General features: G+C 37.6%; 1 protein-coding gene across 1 annotated transcript in view; it reads left to right on the top strand.

Moving 5' to 3' along the window:
* LOC143410596 (fibronectin-like) overlaps positions 1 to 17,822 on the top strand; it is a 55,463-nt gene that overhangs the window by 26,288 nt on the left and 11,353 nt on the right. Inside the window, 12 exon segments of the mRNA XM_076871437.1 lie at positions 102 to 170; positions 173 to 373; positions 1,783 to 1,863; positions 1,866 to 2,048; positions 6,338 to 6,432; positions 7,893 to 8,061; positions 8,473 to 8,559; positions 10,709 to 10,900; positions 12,194 to 12,463; positions 13,606 to 13,788; positions 15,804 to 15,893; positions 17,046 to 17,242. Of these exon segments, the coding sequence (XP_076727552.1) occupies positions 102 to 170; positions 173 to 373; positions 1,783 to 1,863; positions 1,866 to 2,048; positions 6,338 to 6,432; positions 7,893 to 8,061; positions 8,473 to 8,559; positions 10,709 to 10,900; positions 12,194 to 12,463; positions 13,606 to 13,788; positions 15,804 to 15,893; positions 17,046 to 17,242 (1,817 nt within the window).

The raw sequence follows: 17,822 nt of genomic DNA, 5'->3' as shown, positions 1-17,822 counted from the left end.
AGGGCTGGGGATGTGGCTTAATGGTAAAGTTTCCCTGGCTTAAATTCCCAGTACAAAAAAAAGTTGGAATTGTGAATGACTTGCTGTTTCTTGTCTGTTAGATAAAGTTCCCCCTCCTAAGGACCTGTAGTTTGTGGATGTGACAGATGTGAAGGTCACCATCATGTGGACACCCCTGACAGTGCAGTGACCGGCTATCGTGTGGATGTGATCCCCGTCAACTTGCCTGGGGAGCATGGGCAGAGGCTGCCCATTAACAGGAACACTTTTGCAGAAGTCATGGGGTTGTCCCCTGGGGCCACCTATTACTTCAAGGTCTTTGCTGTGAACCAGGGGAGGGAGAGCAAGCCTCTGACTGCACAACAGACAACCAGTATGTACTCTTCCTACCTGTGTCTGCCCCACCCCCAGCTTCTCCATCCTCACATCTGACCTATGTGGAAGTGCAACCTTGCTCTTCTATTAACCTCCTGGGTTTACAGCTTAGCAGTAGAAAAATGCCCAACAGGGAGACTGTGTATTGAATGTAAAGCTCACTAAACTTGGAATGAAAATTCAGATAAGCTCTGTGGATGGTAAATGGTAATCCATTTCCAATACTCAGGGGGATGGCACTAAGAGAACCTAATTTCCTTTGCTAATGGAAACATGGTTAAGTAATTTGAGTGCATTTTTTATTTAATAAATATATCTAGATCTAAGTTAAAATGTAAACTACTAACACTTTTATAGTAGAATTTTAGAATTGTAGTTGCTGGGCTAAGGATGTAGCTCAGTGGTGGAACACTTACCTAATATGTTCAATTTCCAACACTGCAAAAAAAATGTGGAAACGAATAAGTGTCTACTATTTTGAACACTGAGTTGTCTGCTCAGTTCTAGCGAAGTACTCTACTCATATTTAATCTTCATTTTAATCTTATAAAGGAAAATATTATTATCTCTACTGGATTCAGAAAGAAACTTAAACATTTTTGAAGTTCTGCAAGTTTTAAGGTCATAGAGCTAAGAAGAGATAGGACTGGTTCTAAAACCTGACTTTTTGTTTCTGGACTCGCTGTTTTCAATTATACCCAGCCACCTCCTAAAGATTTCTTGTATCTGAAATGTGTTCTAGAATTGTGAGGGGAAACTGCTAGTTGTCATACTCAAGAAGAAAACCCACAATGGATGTTTCCATTCCAATGGATGTACTATTCTTTCAAATAGTACAAAGTCACCCATGTCCTACTGAGAATCTGAGGTTCTGAGCCTATTCTAATAACTATAATTATTGTCTACTCAGAACCATGCGAAAATAACATTTATTTCTCCATCAAAGGACTATTCATTTAATAAATGCATAGACTCTTCCTTTGATCCATAGGGAACTTCTGTCTTGCTGTCCTTTCTGTTGAGTTTATCTCTCTTCCCATAACCTTTCTGGCTCTGAGCAAATTGTGGGGTTCACAAGTATTTGTTTTGCTTTTTTAAGAAAATGCCATCACTTTAATGTAATTGTAATTTCTGAGTGTGATGGGAGATCTTGCTGAAAATGAGACTGTCCAAAGGATAACCCTCAAGGGGAAAAGGTCAAGGATTTCTCATGGCTGACACAGTGTTTAGGCACAGTTGTACAAAGTGCTCTGTCTCTTAAAGGCTCATTTTCTCCAGAGTTTTGACTTTTCCTTTAGTTTCTACCTTGAGTAGAAGAAACGCAACACTGTTTAGTCAAGCTTTAAGATTCCAATGAGATAATTACTGATCTAAATATTTCTTCACACGTTTCATCTTTTTTTCTAGAACTGGATGCTCCCACTAACCTCCAATTTGTCAATGAAAGTGACACAACTGTCCTGGTAACTTGGACCCCACCTTGGGCCCGGTCTCAGGGTACCGACTGACGCTGGGCCTGAACCGAGGGGGCCGGCCCAAGCAGTACAACGTGGGGCCCTCTGTCTCCAAGTACCCCCTGAGGAACCTGCAGCCTGCATCTGAGTACACTGTCACCCTCGTAGGTATCCAAGGCGACCAAGAAAGCCCCAAAGCCACTGGAGTCTTCACTACATGTAAGCCAAAATTTAGTTCTTTTTTTTTAAATGGTGCTGGGGATTGAACCTAAGGCCTTGTGCATGTAAGGCAAGCACTCTACCAACTGAGCTGTATCCCCAGCCGTATCATAGGTTCTTTACTGTATTTTTGCAGTCTCTGTTCTTCTATTTTTAAAGGTTAACTTTAAAAACTTAGTACATCATCTAAAGCAATGCTACTAAAAATGTGCTCTACGGATTGGCTGCTGGGCCATAAATTGTTTATTATTCATCTGCTACAAGACAAGGAGCTTGTGCCAGAATGTAATTCAAAAACATGCCATTTCATTTAGCTGATACAATTTTTGAAGAAAGATCTTCTCTATGAGGGCTGGTGATGTGACTGCATCAGCAAAACACGTGCCTAGCATGCCCAAAGCCCTGGGTTTGATCTATAGTAGCTCAAAAAAATGAAAAAAAAATTTTTTTTTTGCATACATTGCCAAGTTCCTTATTTCCTCCTAGGCTAGCACTTTGAGTAGCATAATGACCCTGCAATTAGAAAAATTAAATTGTATCAGACAAAATAAATTTACCAAATAGTTAAGACAAAATAAATCAGCATCTCTACCTATAGTTTGTTACAGTGGGCATCAAATGATAGCCATACAAGCAGAATAAAAAATATCTAGGGACTGAGTGGAAACCAGCCAATAGACCAAGAAGCTGAGGAAATTTTTTCTCCCAAGTGTTGTTGACAGCAAAGCATTAAGTACTTCTATAAGACACAAAACAAACTTTATTTTCTTTCATTCATTTTTTTTTGTTTTTTTTTTCTTTTCCTTAAAAAACTCTTGAAGTTCCACAGAGGGTGAAAATTCTAATAAATTTTGGTCATGTTTCTACTTTTGCTCAACATTTTAGAGTAAATGGTCTTAAATCTTCTATATATACACATCACAATAAAGGCCTTTATTCACAAACTGATTTCCACTAAGTACATTCCATTTACATTACAAAGTATTATGAGACTCCTTATTGCTAGCCGAATATTATTTGTTATTTTCAACTTGACATTTTGAATTATGAACACATCTAACATAAGCACTTTTTTTCAGCATATATTGCAACCATGTACTAGTTTTCAATTTCCCAAAAGCTTTCCACAAATCTTCCTCTTTTACTAATTTAAAAATATAGACATTCAAAAGCAGTCAAAAAAAAAAAAATCAAGACAACCCTTAGTTTGTACATAACTCTGGAATTTATTTCCCAAAGAAATCTCTCTATAAATGTTTCCCCATAAGAATCCCTACTTCACCAAAAACTTATTTCCATTTAAATTTGGTGGCTGGCCAATGAAGGCTTTTTCCTAAATGATTGTTAATCACAGGCAAATGAAATTTGCTTTTAATTTGAAAGAAAGTTCACCTTACAATTTCACTCTTTTATGTCATCTGGTTCTGAGAGAGCCTAAAATCTACTCTCATGAAATTGTCTTTGTATTTTCTTAAGAAAGGCCTTCACTGAGTTAGAATGGAAAGTCCTGTGCCTGCTTCCTTTCAACAGACAACCTTTTTTACTGAAATGTAGAATTATATAGTTGTCTTTTTCATTAGCATGAGACATTTTATGTACTTTTCTTTTTTTGCTGGATAGAGTAGAGTGCCTATGAAATGAAAGAGAATTTTTAGTGAAGATAACAATAATTAAGTGGAGTGAGGGGATCAGTACAGGAACTTTTTGGCGGGGGGAACTTTGATATACTTATTGGAAATGCTATTTTTTGCTTTCTTGAATATGTTTATATATATATATACATATATATATATATATATATATATATATACATATATACATATATACATATATTTACTTAAATATAATTATATTTGAATTAAATGCTAATAGCAAAATTAATATTTATTATGTAAAGGTTAAAATAGTACATTGCAGAGTATACTTTCCCCATTTGTTGAGATGATTGATTGAGAAAGAAATGATAATGAGAACCACTCAGGCCAGCTTATATTTAAATAAACCAACGTAAACAAGGAGTTATACAACTTCATTTAAACCTCAAATACTCCTGTGGCTGTAAACATCTGCAGAGCTAGCTGTTTTTGAAATTACTTGTAACTTTCTGTAGCTTTTTTACTGTCTTACTAAGCTGAATTCTGGCAATAACTTTCCTGAGTTTTATAACTTGTGCTGAATTCTTAAGAGCAAATGTGAGAAAAGTGGGAAGAAGCAGCTATTTCTGGGGAAAATATGGCTCATTCCTTTATTCATAGGGCATATTTTATTTCTTTAACAGCCAGGCAGTTCTTCACCTAACAAGACCTTCCAGAATCTGTAACTCATACTTAACAGTCACATTCGTTGTTTGACATCAGTTTGTGGGGTTGTGGTTTGGTGATTTTCCTGTAATGGTCTTCCCAGACAGAGAGGATCATCTTAAACTTGCGAAGATTTTCCCTGGCTAGCTCAAGCAATAGAAAATACCCAGTTCTAAAGTCCAGGACTGTTGGAGAGAATGTAATTTGTGAAAAAGTTGTGGCTTTCACAGATGTTCAATAAAAGAAATTGACTGTTCTCTAAATTGTTTCTTGTGGGTCATTAAAAATGGTGACTCCCTGCTGGCCCTGGTATTTTGGCAAAGTGAGCCACAGCCACGTAATGTATGATTTCAGAGGTGCTGGAGAGCACCAAGGATCACCCACCCCCGTTTCCCCAAATGCCACCAGAATAATATACTTAACAAAATAGCTCACTAAACCTTAGTTCAGTTCAGCCATTATAGCAGTCTCTGCAAAATGGCCCACACAGATATTTGACTTTTTCCCACACAGTATTTTAAAAATAAAAATAAGAAGTAAGACAATAAAATCCAGACTGAGGGGGGATAAAAAGGAAGAATTGCAGTGTTGAGTCTAAATTCCCACATGGCACAGAAAAAACAAAACACAACATTTGATTTGAGCTATATAGACTAGAGTCTGAAGACTTTTTAATCTCTGTTGGTGTAATTCTGGAGGATAACTCTTTGTCTCACTAGCCATTCATGATTTAGAATAAATGTTTTCAGTAGTTATTTTTCCCAGTGAGAACAGAGTTTGGTTGGGACATAAAATGGAAGGAACTGTGAAGGCATAACCCAGGGCTACTAATGTGCTCCAAACCCTTGAACTTAATTCACCCAACTCAAACTTCTTGGCTTCCAAAGCCTCATCTTTCTAAGTTTATAACAAAAATTTGCAAGGCTGTTGGGAGTGCCTGCCTTAACTGTGTACACATGCTCTTTCTCCTCCTCGCTTTTTTGAAGACATTTAAAAATTTTGTTCTTTTTAGATATACATGATATAGAGTGTATTTTGACATATTATACACATATGGAGTATAACTTATTCTAATTCAATTCCAGTTTTTGAGGTTGTTCAGGATATGGAGTTTCACTGGTGGTATTCATATATGAACATAGAAAAGTTATGTCCAATTCATTCTGCTGTCTTTCCTATTCCCACCCCCACTCCCTTCCCTTCATTCCCCTTTGTCTAATCCCTTGCTTTAAAAAATATTTTCACTAAGAGAAATAACTGGTGCTAGGATGCTAGGAGATGCAAAATAAACCTTTGTTATGATTTCTAATTCTAGTGGTAGGATACTAAACTTCTATAGAGTTCTTATGAATGAACAATCATATATTAAAAGGATGAATTTTTACAATTAAAATGCATTCATGATTTCAGAATTTTTTAACTTTTATATGGCATCACTTACCACAACCAAAAATATAGTCACCATTGTGGAAAATTCAGCAAAAAGCTATTTTTAGATCACATCTGTAATTTTACCATTGTTCTTAATGTTTAAGAAACCCAATGATTCTCTGTTTGCAGTGACCAGTTACATATTTTATAAGGGACTTTATTCTGTTATAAGAAAATTTATTGTCACCAAACTCAAATCCCAACATTAATGAAAAGCCACAAATCACAGAATCTAAGGAGTTGAAAGTGTTGTCTAGCCACCTGTTATACTCAAGTGTGATTCACAGACCAGAGTTGGCATCATTGGCAGGTTTGAAAAGCTAGCTCCTCAACCCCATGATGGACCTCCAGAATCAGCACCTGGATTTTCACCAGGTTATTTGTGTGGCACATTGATCATTGAGAAGCACTGCTCTTCCCACCTGATGAAGTAACTCCTTCTCCATCTACTGTTTCATTAAACTCAAGTTCTAGATAAAGATACTTGTTTTTTTTTACATTTTCTACCATCGTTTACGAGTTGAAGGTGTTGAACACATGTGTTGGTTCATTTCACAGTGCAGCCATTGAGCTCCATTCCACCTTTCAACACAGAGGTCACTGAGACCACCATTGTGATCACATGGATCCCTGTTCCAAGGATTGGGATTAAGGTAAACTGCAAATGTTCCTAAATTCTTGTGATGCAGGCTTGATAGAGCCATCCTATTTTTGCATGCAGTAGATAGAAGCTGTTCAGGAGAGGAGACCTGGGTGTTGTCACCTGCCTCTGTTCACACCTGGAGGATCCCCTTGCTTACCTTGTTCAGTTGCTGCAAGGATGGACTGAGGGTGTGTGTGTGCTTTGCAAAGGAGAAAACATTAGCATGGACCTGTTAGTTGTTGCTCTTTTTATTTTCTCTATCCTTTCCCCCAGGGAACTACATTTAAGAAAATGTAGGAGAACTCCATTTGATATGTTGTTTGGGTGCCAAGCAGTTCACAAAAGCCAATTTGGGGAGAACAATTAAACTCGGAGTCATTTAAAAATCACACTTTCATCCAATCAGTTTCCTTTTGACTTGTTCAAAGCCCCATGGGTAAATCTCTTTAATAGAGGTTAAGATTGAGGTCTCCCCTGTAGATATCTGGATTCATGTTCTTTTAAGTAATGATATTAGGGAAATGATGAATACAAATGAATATGCTTGAAAGAATTACTTTTGTTGTTTATGTAGAGAATGGAGGAAGAAATAATTCATCAAGACTGGAAATTAAGACTAAACCCCCAGGATTATTTTTAAAATAAGCCAGAGGTAATTTCCTTTTTGAGTATGTAATGGCCATATTGATTATTAGGCCACTTATTGAGACTCCTTTTTGAAGTGTGCCAATGTACCTTGTGGATTTCCTTTAATGGCATCAATCTAACCTTCAGATGCTGCGTAGCATATGAAGGATTTTTCTGAGGTCTAACACCATTTCATAACACCATAACTATGGGCACATTTATTTTAATTCTTCTTTTGGAACATATCCTGCAGCTGAAACTATGAACATAATGTCTTCAAGAGGAGGGTTTTTTTTTTTTTTTTTTTTTTTTTGTGTGTGTGTGTGTGTGTGTGTTTTAATAAGAGGTGCTACAGAGGCTGGTGCCCTGAAATGGCAACTGAAAAGTGAACTAGATATAAATAACTCATTTAATAGAGTGCCTAGGGAATTTCCTCTCACACAAAAGAAAATAGAAGTGAACTATATCATGTGGCCCAAAGCCCCCTGTTTATACCAGAAGGTCCTTTATCAAGCAAATCAGCATTTTTAATAGAAGGTTCCAGGCATTTTTCTGGAACCATCCATCACAAACTACCTTAGTGCCATTTGGAAGATACCTTAGTGCCATTTGGACGATACCTCTTCCACCCTGGCTCCAATCTAGGGAATTTCCAGCTGAGGTTGGAAATAGAGCTACGGCACGTCCCAAATGCCTCCCCAGTGACAGTATATTGTGTGTTTCTGAGGAGCCATGATATATAAAGTCTAACCACAACCTCTCAACATGTATCTAGATTATAATTTAACTATTATTTAACCAGAAATGCTTGTCCTTTGTGTTTATGTGCTCTCCTCCCTCTAGCTGGGTGTGCAACCAAGCCAGGGAGGTGAGGCCCCACAAGAAGTGACTTCAGACTCAGGAAGCATTGTCGTGTCAGGCTTGACTCCAGGAGTGGAATATGATTACAGTGTCCAAGTCCTGAGAGATGGGAAAGAAATCGAACAGCCGACTGTCAACAGAGTGGTGACACATAGGGAGAGTTCTTGTGTTTTTTCCTTTTCTTTTAGCTTTTCAAACTGTTCTACTTTTAAAAATCTGTCAATAGCACTATTTATAAGAATAGTATGGGGGAAAATCTTATTCCGACTTACTATTTAGAAATTTGGAAGAGCGGATCCAACTCATACCGGGTATTTTGGGGCATAAGATATGTTCTTTCCATGTCAAGAGTATTTGCAAGCTGGAAAGTTGGAAATAATTCCGTTAGTAGTACAAAATAATTGTGCACCATGTTTTCATACTATGACTTCTATAATTTCACCAATTCTGGAAGGAAGGCTGGGAGGGATAAAGGGAAAAGAAAGAAGGGGAAGAAACATTCCTCTGGCCAAGTACTTTGTGTGAGCTCTCATTTTTAATTTAACATTTTCTTTTTGCATAGCACTGTCTCCACCGACCAACTTGCACCTGGAGGCCAACCCTGATACTGGCGAGCTTACTGTGTCCTGGGAGAGGAGCACCACCCCAGGTAGGACTGGGACCAGTAGGAGGGTTTCAAAAACCAAGATTTTTTACTAAACCAAAGTTTCAGCTAATGTTGGTTGCATCCATACCTGCTATACTTAACTTGAGGAATATATCTAGTTTATTACTTAACTCGTACTTATTTTACTGTTAAAATTTTTGTAAGAAGTAGCTGGGTGCAGTGGCACATGCCTGCAATCCCAGTGGCTTAGGAGACTGAGGCAGGAGGATTGTGAGTTTAAAGCCAGCTTCAGCAACTTGGTGAGGCCCTTAGAAATTTAATAAGACCCTGTCTCTAAAATAAAATATAATATTAAAAACAAAATAAAGAGGCTGGGATATAGCTCAATTGATAGAGTGCTTGCCTCACATGCATAAGGCCCTGGGTTCAATCCCAAGGATCACAAAGAAAAAAATAAAATACAGGCTGCAGATGTGGCTCAGGGGTACATTGCCCCTAATTTCCCCTAGGTTCAATCCCTGGTACAAAAATAAAAACCTGTAAGAAGTATTTTTTGCATACCTCTACTGATATGTGGGTATAAAACTGAGGTAATTATCTCTAAGTCTGATCAGTTTATACAATCACACAAGGTAAAAGTAGCTCAAAATATCCTTTCTAATCTCCCTCTGAAGTCTAGAATGATTTTGGTGTTTTTTTGTTTGTTTTTAAATATATGAACACATAGTTTAAGCCAAAGCTACCCAGTTTCCAACTGAGTTACTCTGGTTTTGAAACTTTCTGCTGGAGAGTTTCATGCTGGCTGGCAGCTAGTCATTAATCTCCAGTCTCAATGGCCTCATCAGATGATCACAAGCCAATGCAATGACCTAAATATTTTTTTCCCATCCAGCTGGATTTCCTTGTATAACACTTTAGTGTTCACCTTGTTCCTAATGATAAAATAGACCCTTGTTTCCTTGTCCTTTGGAAAGTTTAACATCATCACTCTTCCACCTCTTATCTTCGGGTCCTGAAGATCTCTAGTTGTCACCATCTACTTGAATCTCTCCCTTCTCTCCATCAATTCTTTTACTGCCTAATTTCCATGATTCCTGAAGTCTTAAATAATTTATAGACTTTTTCTAGAATGAACGGCATCACCTTGGTTTCTCTTCCTGAAAATCCCATAGGTCGAGAGAGTGTTTTGTACCATGCAGGTAAAATGAGATGGCCCTCAACAGTCCTACCAAGACTTGATCATTAAGAGAAAGCTGGGGAGAGTGGTAGGAGGAGAGGAATTTGGTCATCATTTCCCCTTTTTTCAAGATTTCCTTTCTTTTCTGTTGTTACTGAAAGGTAGCTTTATTTTTTGTAGTTGACCCACAAAATTTGTACATATTTTGGGTGTACAGTAAAATAATTGAATACATAGATACAGTCTGTAATAATCAAATAAGCTTCTCCATCTCCTCTTATTATTTCTGTGTGTTTTGGGCATCTTCAGTCTCTTCTAGTTAGTTCAAGATATATTATAAATCATTGTAGACTATAGTCACCCTGCTGGGCTGTAGAACGCTAAAACAAATCCCTCCTATCTACCTGTATTCTGGTACCATTTTCTTACCTACCTACCTTTCTTTTTCTTTTTCTTCCTTCCCTCCTTGTTTCTTCCTTCCTGCCTTTTTTCTTTCTGTTTTTGGTAACAGGAATTAAGCCCGGGGTGCTTAACCACTGAGCCACATCATCAGCCCCCTTTTTAAAAAATTTTTATCTTGAGACAGGGTCTCACTAAGCTGCTTAGGGCCTCATTTAATTGCTGAGGCTGGCCTCAAACTTAAGATCCTCCAGCCTCCCAAACTGGCTGTCACTGTGCCCGGCCCATTATCTAACCTTTCTGTATCTCCCTTCCTTGCTACTCTTCCTAGTCTCTAGTGATCTCCATTCTACTCTCTTCTTCTATAAGATCAACATTATAATTTCCACAAATGAATGAGAATACACAGTTTTGTCTTTCTGTCCTGAGCTTATTTTATTTAACAGAAGATTTTCTTGACCGTACTCAAACTCTTGGTCAACCTCAAAGGGTTGAATAGCAGTAGAATCCTTAATAAACATTCAATCTCCTTCATCAGTCCACCATGGAGTCTTGTTTAATCCTCTGTGGGTCATCAATGCTCTGTGGTAACTTCCTCCTTTCTGTTCTTTCCAGGTATCACTGGCTATAGAATCACCACCACCCCTACAAGCGGACAGCAGGGTAATGCTTTGGAAGAAATGGTTCGTGCGGATCAGAGTTCTTGCACTTTTGAAAATCTGAGTCCCAGCCTGGAATACAATGTCAGTGTTTACACTGTCAAAGATGACAAGAAAAGTGTCCCTATCTCTGATACCATCATCCCAGGTAATAGAAAAATAAGCTGTTCTCCTCAGAGTGGCAGTTTCAATAAGAAGGAATTAGAATCTTAATCCCCAGATGGCTGAGTGTGTCAAGTGTGTTTGGGATTTAATGCCAACCTCCCAACCACACTTTCCAAAACTACGCAGTCAAAATGACAGTTTGGACAAAGGCTTGCTGATAACACTGCTTCACTGTCTGTGCTTCACTGGGATGCTCTTTGTTGCTATGAGTATGTAATGGAGTGGCAACAGTGGCATGAACTCTCTACTGTTTGCTCACGTGGAAATTACTAAAATGTAATGTGTCTGTACTCAGTACTGACGGCCTAAAAGTAATATGGTAAATGCATCCCATCGTGACATCTGTGCCTGATTTTACAGTCAGTTTCTGCTTTTAGCAGCCATCTATAAAATATTTTTTTTGTCTCCATGTGTGAGCACAGATGTAATGTATGGTTGACAATATCCAGTTCCTTATCTTGCAACTTCAAAGTTTTTTTTAAAATTGGAGGAGGGAAAAGAGAATGAAGAAGGAAATCAAGGCCACGCCCACAGGGCATTCCTTCTTATGAATTGAAAGAAAAGACCTATCTAGGGATACATTCGTTGTTTGTCCAAAATTGGATGATGACAGAATGAAATTACTGCACAGACTGTGTCCTCTTTGGCACTGTTTGGTATGTGTTTACTAATGCTAATTAAATAACTTTGATTATGAATTAAAAGATTGACAGTGGCCTTGGACGCAAGCCTGTCTGTCCTTGGCCTGAATGTGCTTTTTTGGGAAAGGCACATTTCACACTGTACATCCATAATGCATTAGTATTATCACCATGATGTTGACATGAGTTTTGTATGAGGCAAAAACCAATTTATCAGCCAGTTTTTTAAAACCTTCATGCAAGCTTTGATTTTCCTACTGAGACAGCTTGAGATTTTTTTTAAATCATTGCTGATACTTAATGTGGATATTGTGTCTGGGTTTTGACATCCTAAACTGGCCTATGATTTTTAGGAATCTGAGAAGTCAAACTTTACTGTTTAGGGACATTTTCAAAATGCAAGAAAATCCCTAAAAGAATATTGTAACCTGTTTTATTTTCCCAGGAAAGCACTATTCAGGATACTTAAGACATCTTTTCAGATCATTTGAAATAGATTGCATATTACCATCATTTCTTTACCAGTCTATCAATTTGACTATAGATAACCTGATATACACTGCTTTATTTTTTCCTCTTTTTTTTTTTGCTTCTATTTTCCTGTTGCCCCCTCTTCGCTTTGTAACTAAATAGAGGTGCCCAACTCACTGACCTAAGCTTTGTTGATATAACCGATTCAAGCATTGGCCTGAGGTGGACCCCACTAAACTCTTCCACCATTATTGGGTACCGCATCACAGTAGTTGCAGCAGGAGAAGGGATCCCTATTTTTGAAGATTTTGTGGACTCCTCAGTAGGATACTACACAGTTACAGGGCTGGAACCCAGCATTGACAATGACATTAGCGTTATCACTCTCATTAATGGCGGAGAGAGTGCCCCTACTACACTGACACAGCAAACGGGTGAATTTTAAAAACTTCTGTGTTTGACACATGGATGGTGTTGCATGCTGCCAACAGCCACTCTGGTTAAATATGGATGTTTCAAGGGAGAAGCCAGCAATTGGCCACAGAGATGAAGATGGGAGGGATTGAGCCTAAGGAATCTAAAGCATATGCCTGACTAATTGAAGTGGTATGCAAAGAGTCTTAAGTGCACTTTCATTTAAACTGCAAGTATGCATAAAACTAGAGGAATCTAGATGTCAGATCTAGTAAATACAAAGCAGCAGAGGTGAGTTAAATTTGTAGACCTAGCATTTTTTTTTAAATTCCTAACATAAATACCAAATTTTAGGATGAACACCAGTTCATGCTGAAAGGTACTTCCAGAATATGCCATTACACTCTTCCTTCTACCTCTGGATAAACTCCACCATGTTCCTTTTATGTAGCTGACTATAAAGCCATCAAAATTTACAGTAGAATGGAAGGGGTTGTTTTGATGTACAAGAAAAATAAACTTCAACATATGCTAGATTTTGTTGCTATCATAAGGTAAAGGAACTCCTCTTTAACCACAGTCTGGGGACCAGCATGCAACATCTTAAAGGTTCTCTGCCCTGCATGGTAAGAAATGTACTGAGAACCAATTTGCATGAACCCTTCTCACTTGTAAGTAGAATTCATGGAATGAAATTGTGGCTATGCCATTAGATCATAGATATTTCTTGTCGGGGGGACATTTAGGACCTTCTTGTCTTTTGTCTGTGTGCATGTGTGTTTGTTTTTTTTGGAACGTACCCGCTATGTTTCTTTTTGCTGTGTGGCAACTTAAGCCTCTTTGGCCTGGGATAAAAGAATCTTAAGTGGTATTCATCATGTATGTAAAAATCAACCTATTTAAAAGTAGATTAAAATGATTCTTTAGAACACACTGATGATGGCAGAAAGGTTAAAGGAGCCTAACAGTACTGAATGTAGTGTTTAATTTTTTAACAGTAGTCTACCATGACTTAGATTAGATTTAGATTAGACTATTTGCATGATTATGACTCTGTTTCCTTTATGCATGAAATATTGATTTTTTTTACCTTTTCAGTGGATTTGTGAGCTTTGACTTTAAAAATCATATTAATATAATCTTCCTTTTTATTTGAAACCAGCTGTCCCTCCTCCCATGGACCTGAGATTCACCAATGTTGGTCCAGACACTATGCGCGTCACCTGGGCACCTCCTTCATCTATTGAGCTGAGAAACCTGTTGGTGCGCTACTCACCTGTGAAAAACGAGGACGATGTTGCAGAGTTGTCGATTTCTCCATCAGACAATGCAGTGGTCTTAACAAGTAAGCAGTCGGGTACATCTGTTGAATAAACACTAGCCTGGAGCAGATGTATTAATTCTCAAAGAGAATTAACGCAGAAGAGCTGCAGACGAGCTCCAAACTAAAGTCCCAAGTCCACTTCTGTAAATTCTGAAAGACGTAATACTTATTGCTATCTCAATATACTGTTGATATCTACAACTTTAGTGGAAAACCCTAAAAGTAATGTTCCAAGACTTCAAACACATTCTGCTTTCAACTAAACACATAAAATAAGTGAATTTCAAGAGAAATTATTTGACTAAATCTAAGTGTTTAGAAGAGAAAAAAAAATGAAGATTGAAAATAGTGTCCCCATATCTGTTGTGTTGTCATTTTTTCTTGTTAAAGTATCAGTAGATAATCTACTTAACATTTGAAAACTTAAAAACAGTGACTGATTGCTTGGGATAGATCAGGATATTGTGAGGACAGAAGTTTAATTTGTACTTCAAAAAGCATCTGTTGGCAGGATTTCTCAGAAGGCTGAGGTCTTAGAAAACAACTGACATTAAACAGGTTACGGAAATTGTCTCTTTCTAGTCCCTGCCATTTTGAAACAGAATATTTTTTTAAAGAAAATAAGAGTAGGCTGCAATGAGGTGCTGTGTTTCACATAAACATTTCTTATTATATTTCACTATTGTGGTACAATGTGTGAGAACATCAAAGATTCCACATAAGCAGAAATGGCTTACATTTAGGGACATTCCTAAATGATGGTCTCAAAACATCCTCTTCCTTTCCAACATGTTCTAGAAAGCAAAACACAAAGAAAGGCAGCTATGTGTGACCATGATCTTGATTTCTTACTTGCTGGCTGGTGACAGAGAACATCCTTATATTTGCATGATAGCGTCCACAGCACTATTTTTGTTGTAGAGCATTCTGGAACCATTGGTGACCTCATCACCTGATATACACTAAACCCTGCATTGCATGTTGGTTCCTGCTCAACCAATACCTATTACATGTTCATGTGTTCTAAGACCTTCTGGTCCTAATGCTATGACCTCAAGGTAGCCATTTCCCCCTTAGAGAATTATTATTATCCTGTTTTAAACATGAAACAACTGAGGTTCCCAGTTGTTAAGTTACATTGCCTCTGGCAACTAGGAAGGAAGATGTGAAGTTCCAGCATCTAGCCTCCCTTCTGGTCCTTTTCCAAACCTTGCAGGACCCTCTGCAGAAAGACTGAAGAGTCAACAGTATATAGGGGAATGAGGGTATAGTGAGCAGAAGTTCAAAGGTTGGAAAGCTTCCTCTGTACCCTTTGGTTATATCAAAATGGGAGAAAGGGTTACTCATGGATGTAGGCTAAACTTTTAAAATATATTAATATGGCTCAATTGATTGCTATCCCTTTATCATGTGACCCTTTTCCAATAAAGCTTATTAAGACCATTGGTCCTGACCTGGGTCAATCACTGAATGATCCTGGCAAGTCATTTAAAAATGATCATTTCTGTTTGCCTCAGCTTTCTTCTTTGTAAAGTGGGGGGCGGTTGTCACCAACCAAACATCCAGAGGTACTGGTTATATTTTTTTATGTTGAATGTAGTGAAGGTTCCGTAAGTTAAATATATGTCAAAACTTGTCAAACTACATATATTAATATTTGCAGTATATTGTGTCATTATAAAACTGCTTTAGAAAATAGTGAACCACCATGTAGAGTCTTGGGGAGGGCTCAGTGATCACCCATGATACCATAGCAATTGTCTCCTGTTCTCCCAGTGGTCACACTGTCAGGTGCAGATAGAACTAAGTCATACAGAGGAAGAACTTAGGACAGGGCTTGGAGAGGACTCAGGGCAAGGTGACCCTTCATCATCACCTGCTTACAGACCATCTCCAGGTATCCATGTTTATATAGTTGTAAGTTGTTTGCAGGACTGAAAGCTTGTATATGGTATCAGTTGAAATAGTCCCAGGAGTACTTTGGTTTTTCCTACCTTCAAGCACAAGTGTAAAATGGGTCTCACTTGCCTCTTCAGACCTCTTGCCTGGGACTGAATATTTAGTCAGTGTTTCCAGTGTCTACGAACACCATGAGAGCATACCTCTTAAAGGAAGACAGGAAACACGTGAGTCTTGGAGCAACATGCTTATCAAGTAGCCCTTGCCTACTGATTTTAAAAAACAAAAAGAAACACTACTTCTAAATATACACCTTGTCTTTTGTGATGATGATGGTGTGGGAAGCCTTGTCATTACTTTTTCTTCAGTGATCTTGAAAATTAAAAGACATCTCACTCAACAATTAGTGATTTATAATTAGCAATTCAGTCAGTGACATTCTACTCCTGCTTCCACAGTGGACTGAAATTAGTTCAGAAACTTTGCTGTCTATGCTTTAAAAAACAGAAAAACAAAAACAAAACAACAAAATGAAACTCCCAAGAAGAATATCTCATAAACTCGATTATTTTAGAGTTGCTGGACATTTCTTTTCATTAGACAGTATGTTCTTTCTTAAATATGAATGCTTTTAATTTTTTCCCTTAAAAAAGCCTATTTTAGTGTGTTTAGTTCTTCATAGTCCAAAAAGGACTTCCCAAAAGGAAGTTGATATATCACAATTTTGTTTGAGTATATTATTAAATAGAATTAGTGAATATTTCAACTCAAATAAAAATTTGCTGGAAGTCCCAGAAGGGTTAAATAATTTGAATCTGGGTTAAATAAAATGAACACTGAATTCTTATTAATTTTCAAAAGTTCTCAATTCATAAAGAATTACCTGCATTGGATCTGTCCAGGATAATGTCTTCAGTTTTAGAAAGTTTATGTCCAGCATCATCACCACTAACTTTTTTGAAAAATTAGTCTCTTCTTGGGCACAGAAAGCTTCTTTGGTATCTTCTTTAACTTGACAGTGGGCAGATCTTGTCTTACTTTGAGAGATACAGGATGGAACTGGACTATTTGAACATTGAAACACTTGAAAATATTACTTCCCACAGTATTTTAAACACTGGTCTTCAAATGTGATACAGAGACTACTGAGCTCAAGTATTTAAAGTGTTTTCAGGATTTGAGAATTGGCAGATATAGAACACACATTTCATCAAACTTTCTTCCTTTTGTATCCCTTCTTGTTACGTTCTCCTACTGAATCTTTTCTGGACCAGGGAATCCTCTAATCCAACAAGAGCTATCCCTTCTACTTTCTGGAATTCACTCTATGTTCCCTTCTCCCCACTTCCTGTAAGATAACCTTTGACCAATGACCATCTCAACAGCCATCCCTGCTCCAACCAACCTGAGGTTTACTCAGATTACACCAACAAGCTTTAGTGCCCAGTGGACACCACCCAATGTCCAGCTCACTGGATATCGAGTACGAGTGACCCACAAAGACAAGAAGACCGGACCAATGAAAGAAATCAACCTTGCTCCTGACAGCACCTCTGTGGTTGTATCAGGACTCATGGTAAGAAGTGACTTCTGTCATTGGAATAAAGTAGAGCCTCTCTTACATAGTTTATTAGGTGGTAGAAACATAATCTCATGCTCGATCCAACTGATCTTTTCCTCTCCTGTCGAATAATTTTATTGTGATTTTTGTATTAAGAGAATTGCTTTTTGTTGACCTAAGCTTTTCCAGATGACTATTGGAACAGAATTTTATAAATAGCTTTAGATTTTGTGCAGCTCTTTTGGAAGTATTCTATATATGTGGGGGCAATTTGCATATCAGTAGGCTGAGTACATAAATTCATTTAGTTATACATTTTTTGAGTGATGTCATCTTGGCAAGAAATGTTCTCCAGATTGTACCAACCAACTTGACCCTACCCTCATTAAAAAATTTTTAAATCCTTCTAGACTTATATATGGAAAACTAGCTAGAGTACCAGAGAATTAATATATATCTTAAGACCAGTTACAGGGAAACTACAGAAAAGGGTTTCAGAGACAGAAAATAAAATTATCTTTGTCTGTGACCATAAAAATTCTTGATTTACACCTGTCATATCATAAAAGAAAAAAAAATAGGCTATTACCCATTT

This window comes from Callospermophilus lateralis, chromosome 11, assembly GCF_048772815.1.
Source record: "Callospermophilus lateralis isolate mCalLat2 chromosome 11, mCalLat2.hap1, whole genome shotgun sequence".
NCBI classification, from domain to species: domain Eukaryota; kingdom Metazoa; phylum Chordata; class Mammalia; order Rodentia; family Sciuridae; genus Callospermophilus; species Callospermophilus lateralis.
Note: the sequence above shows the minus strand (reverse complement) of the source record. Positions and strands in the feature narration are given on the sequence as shown.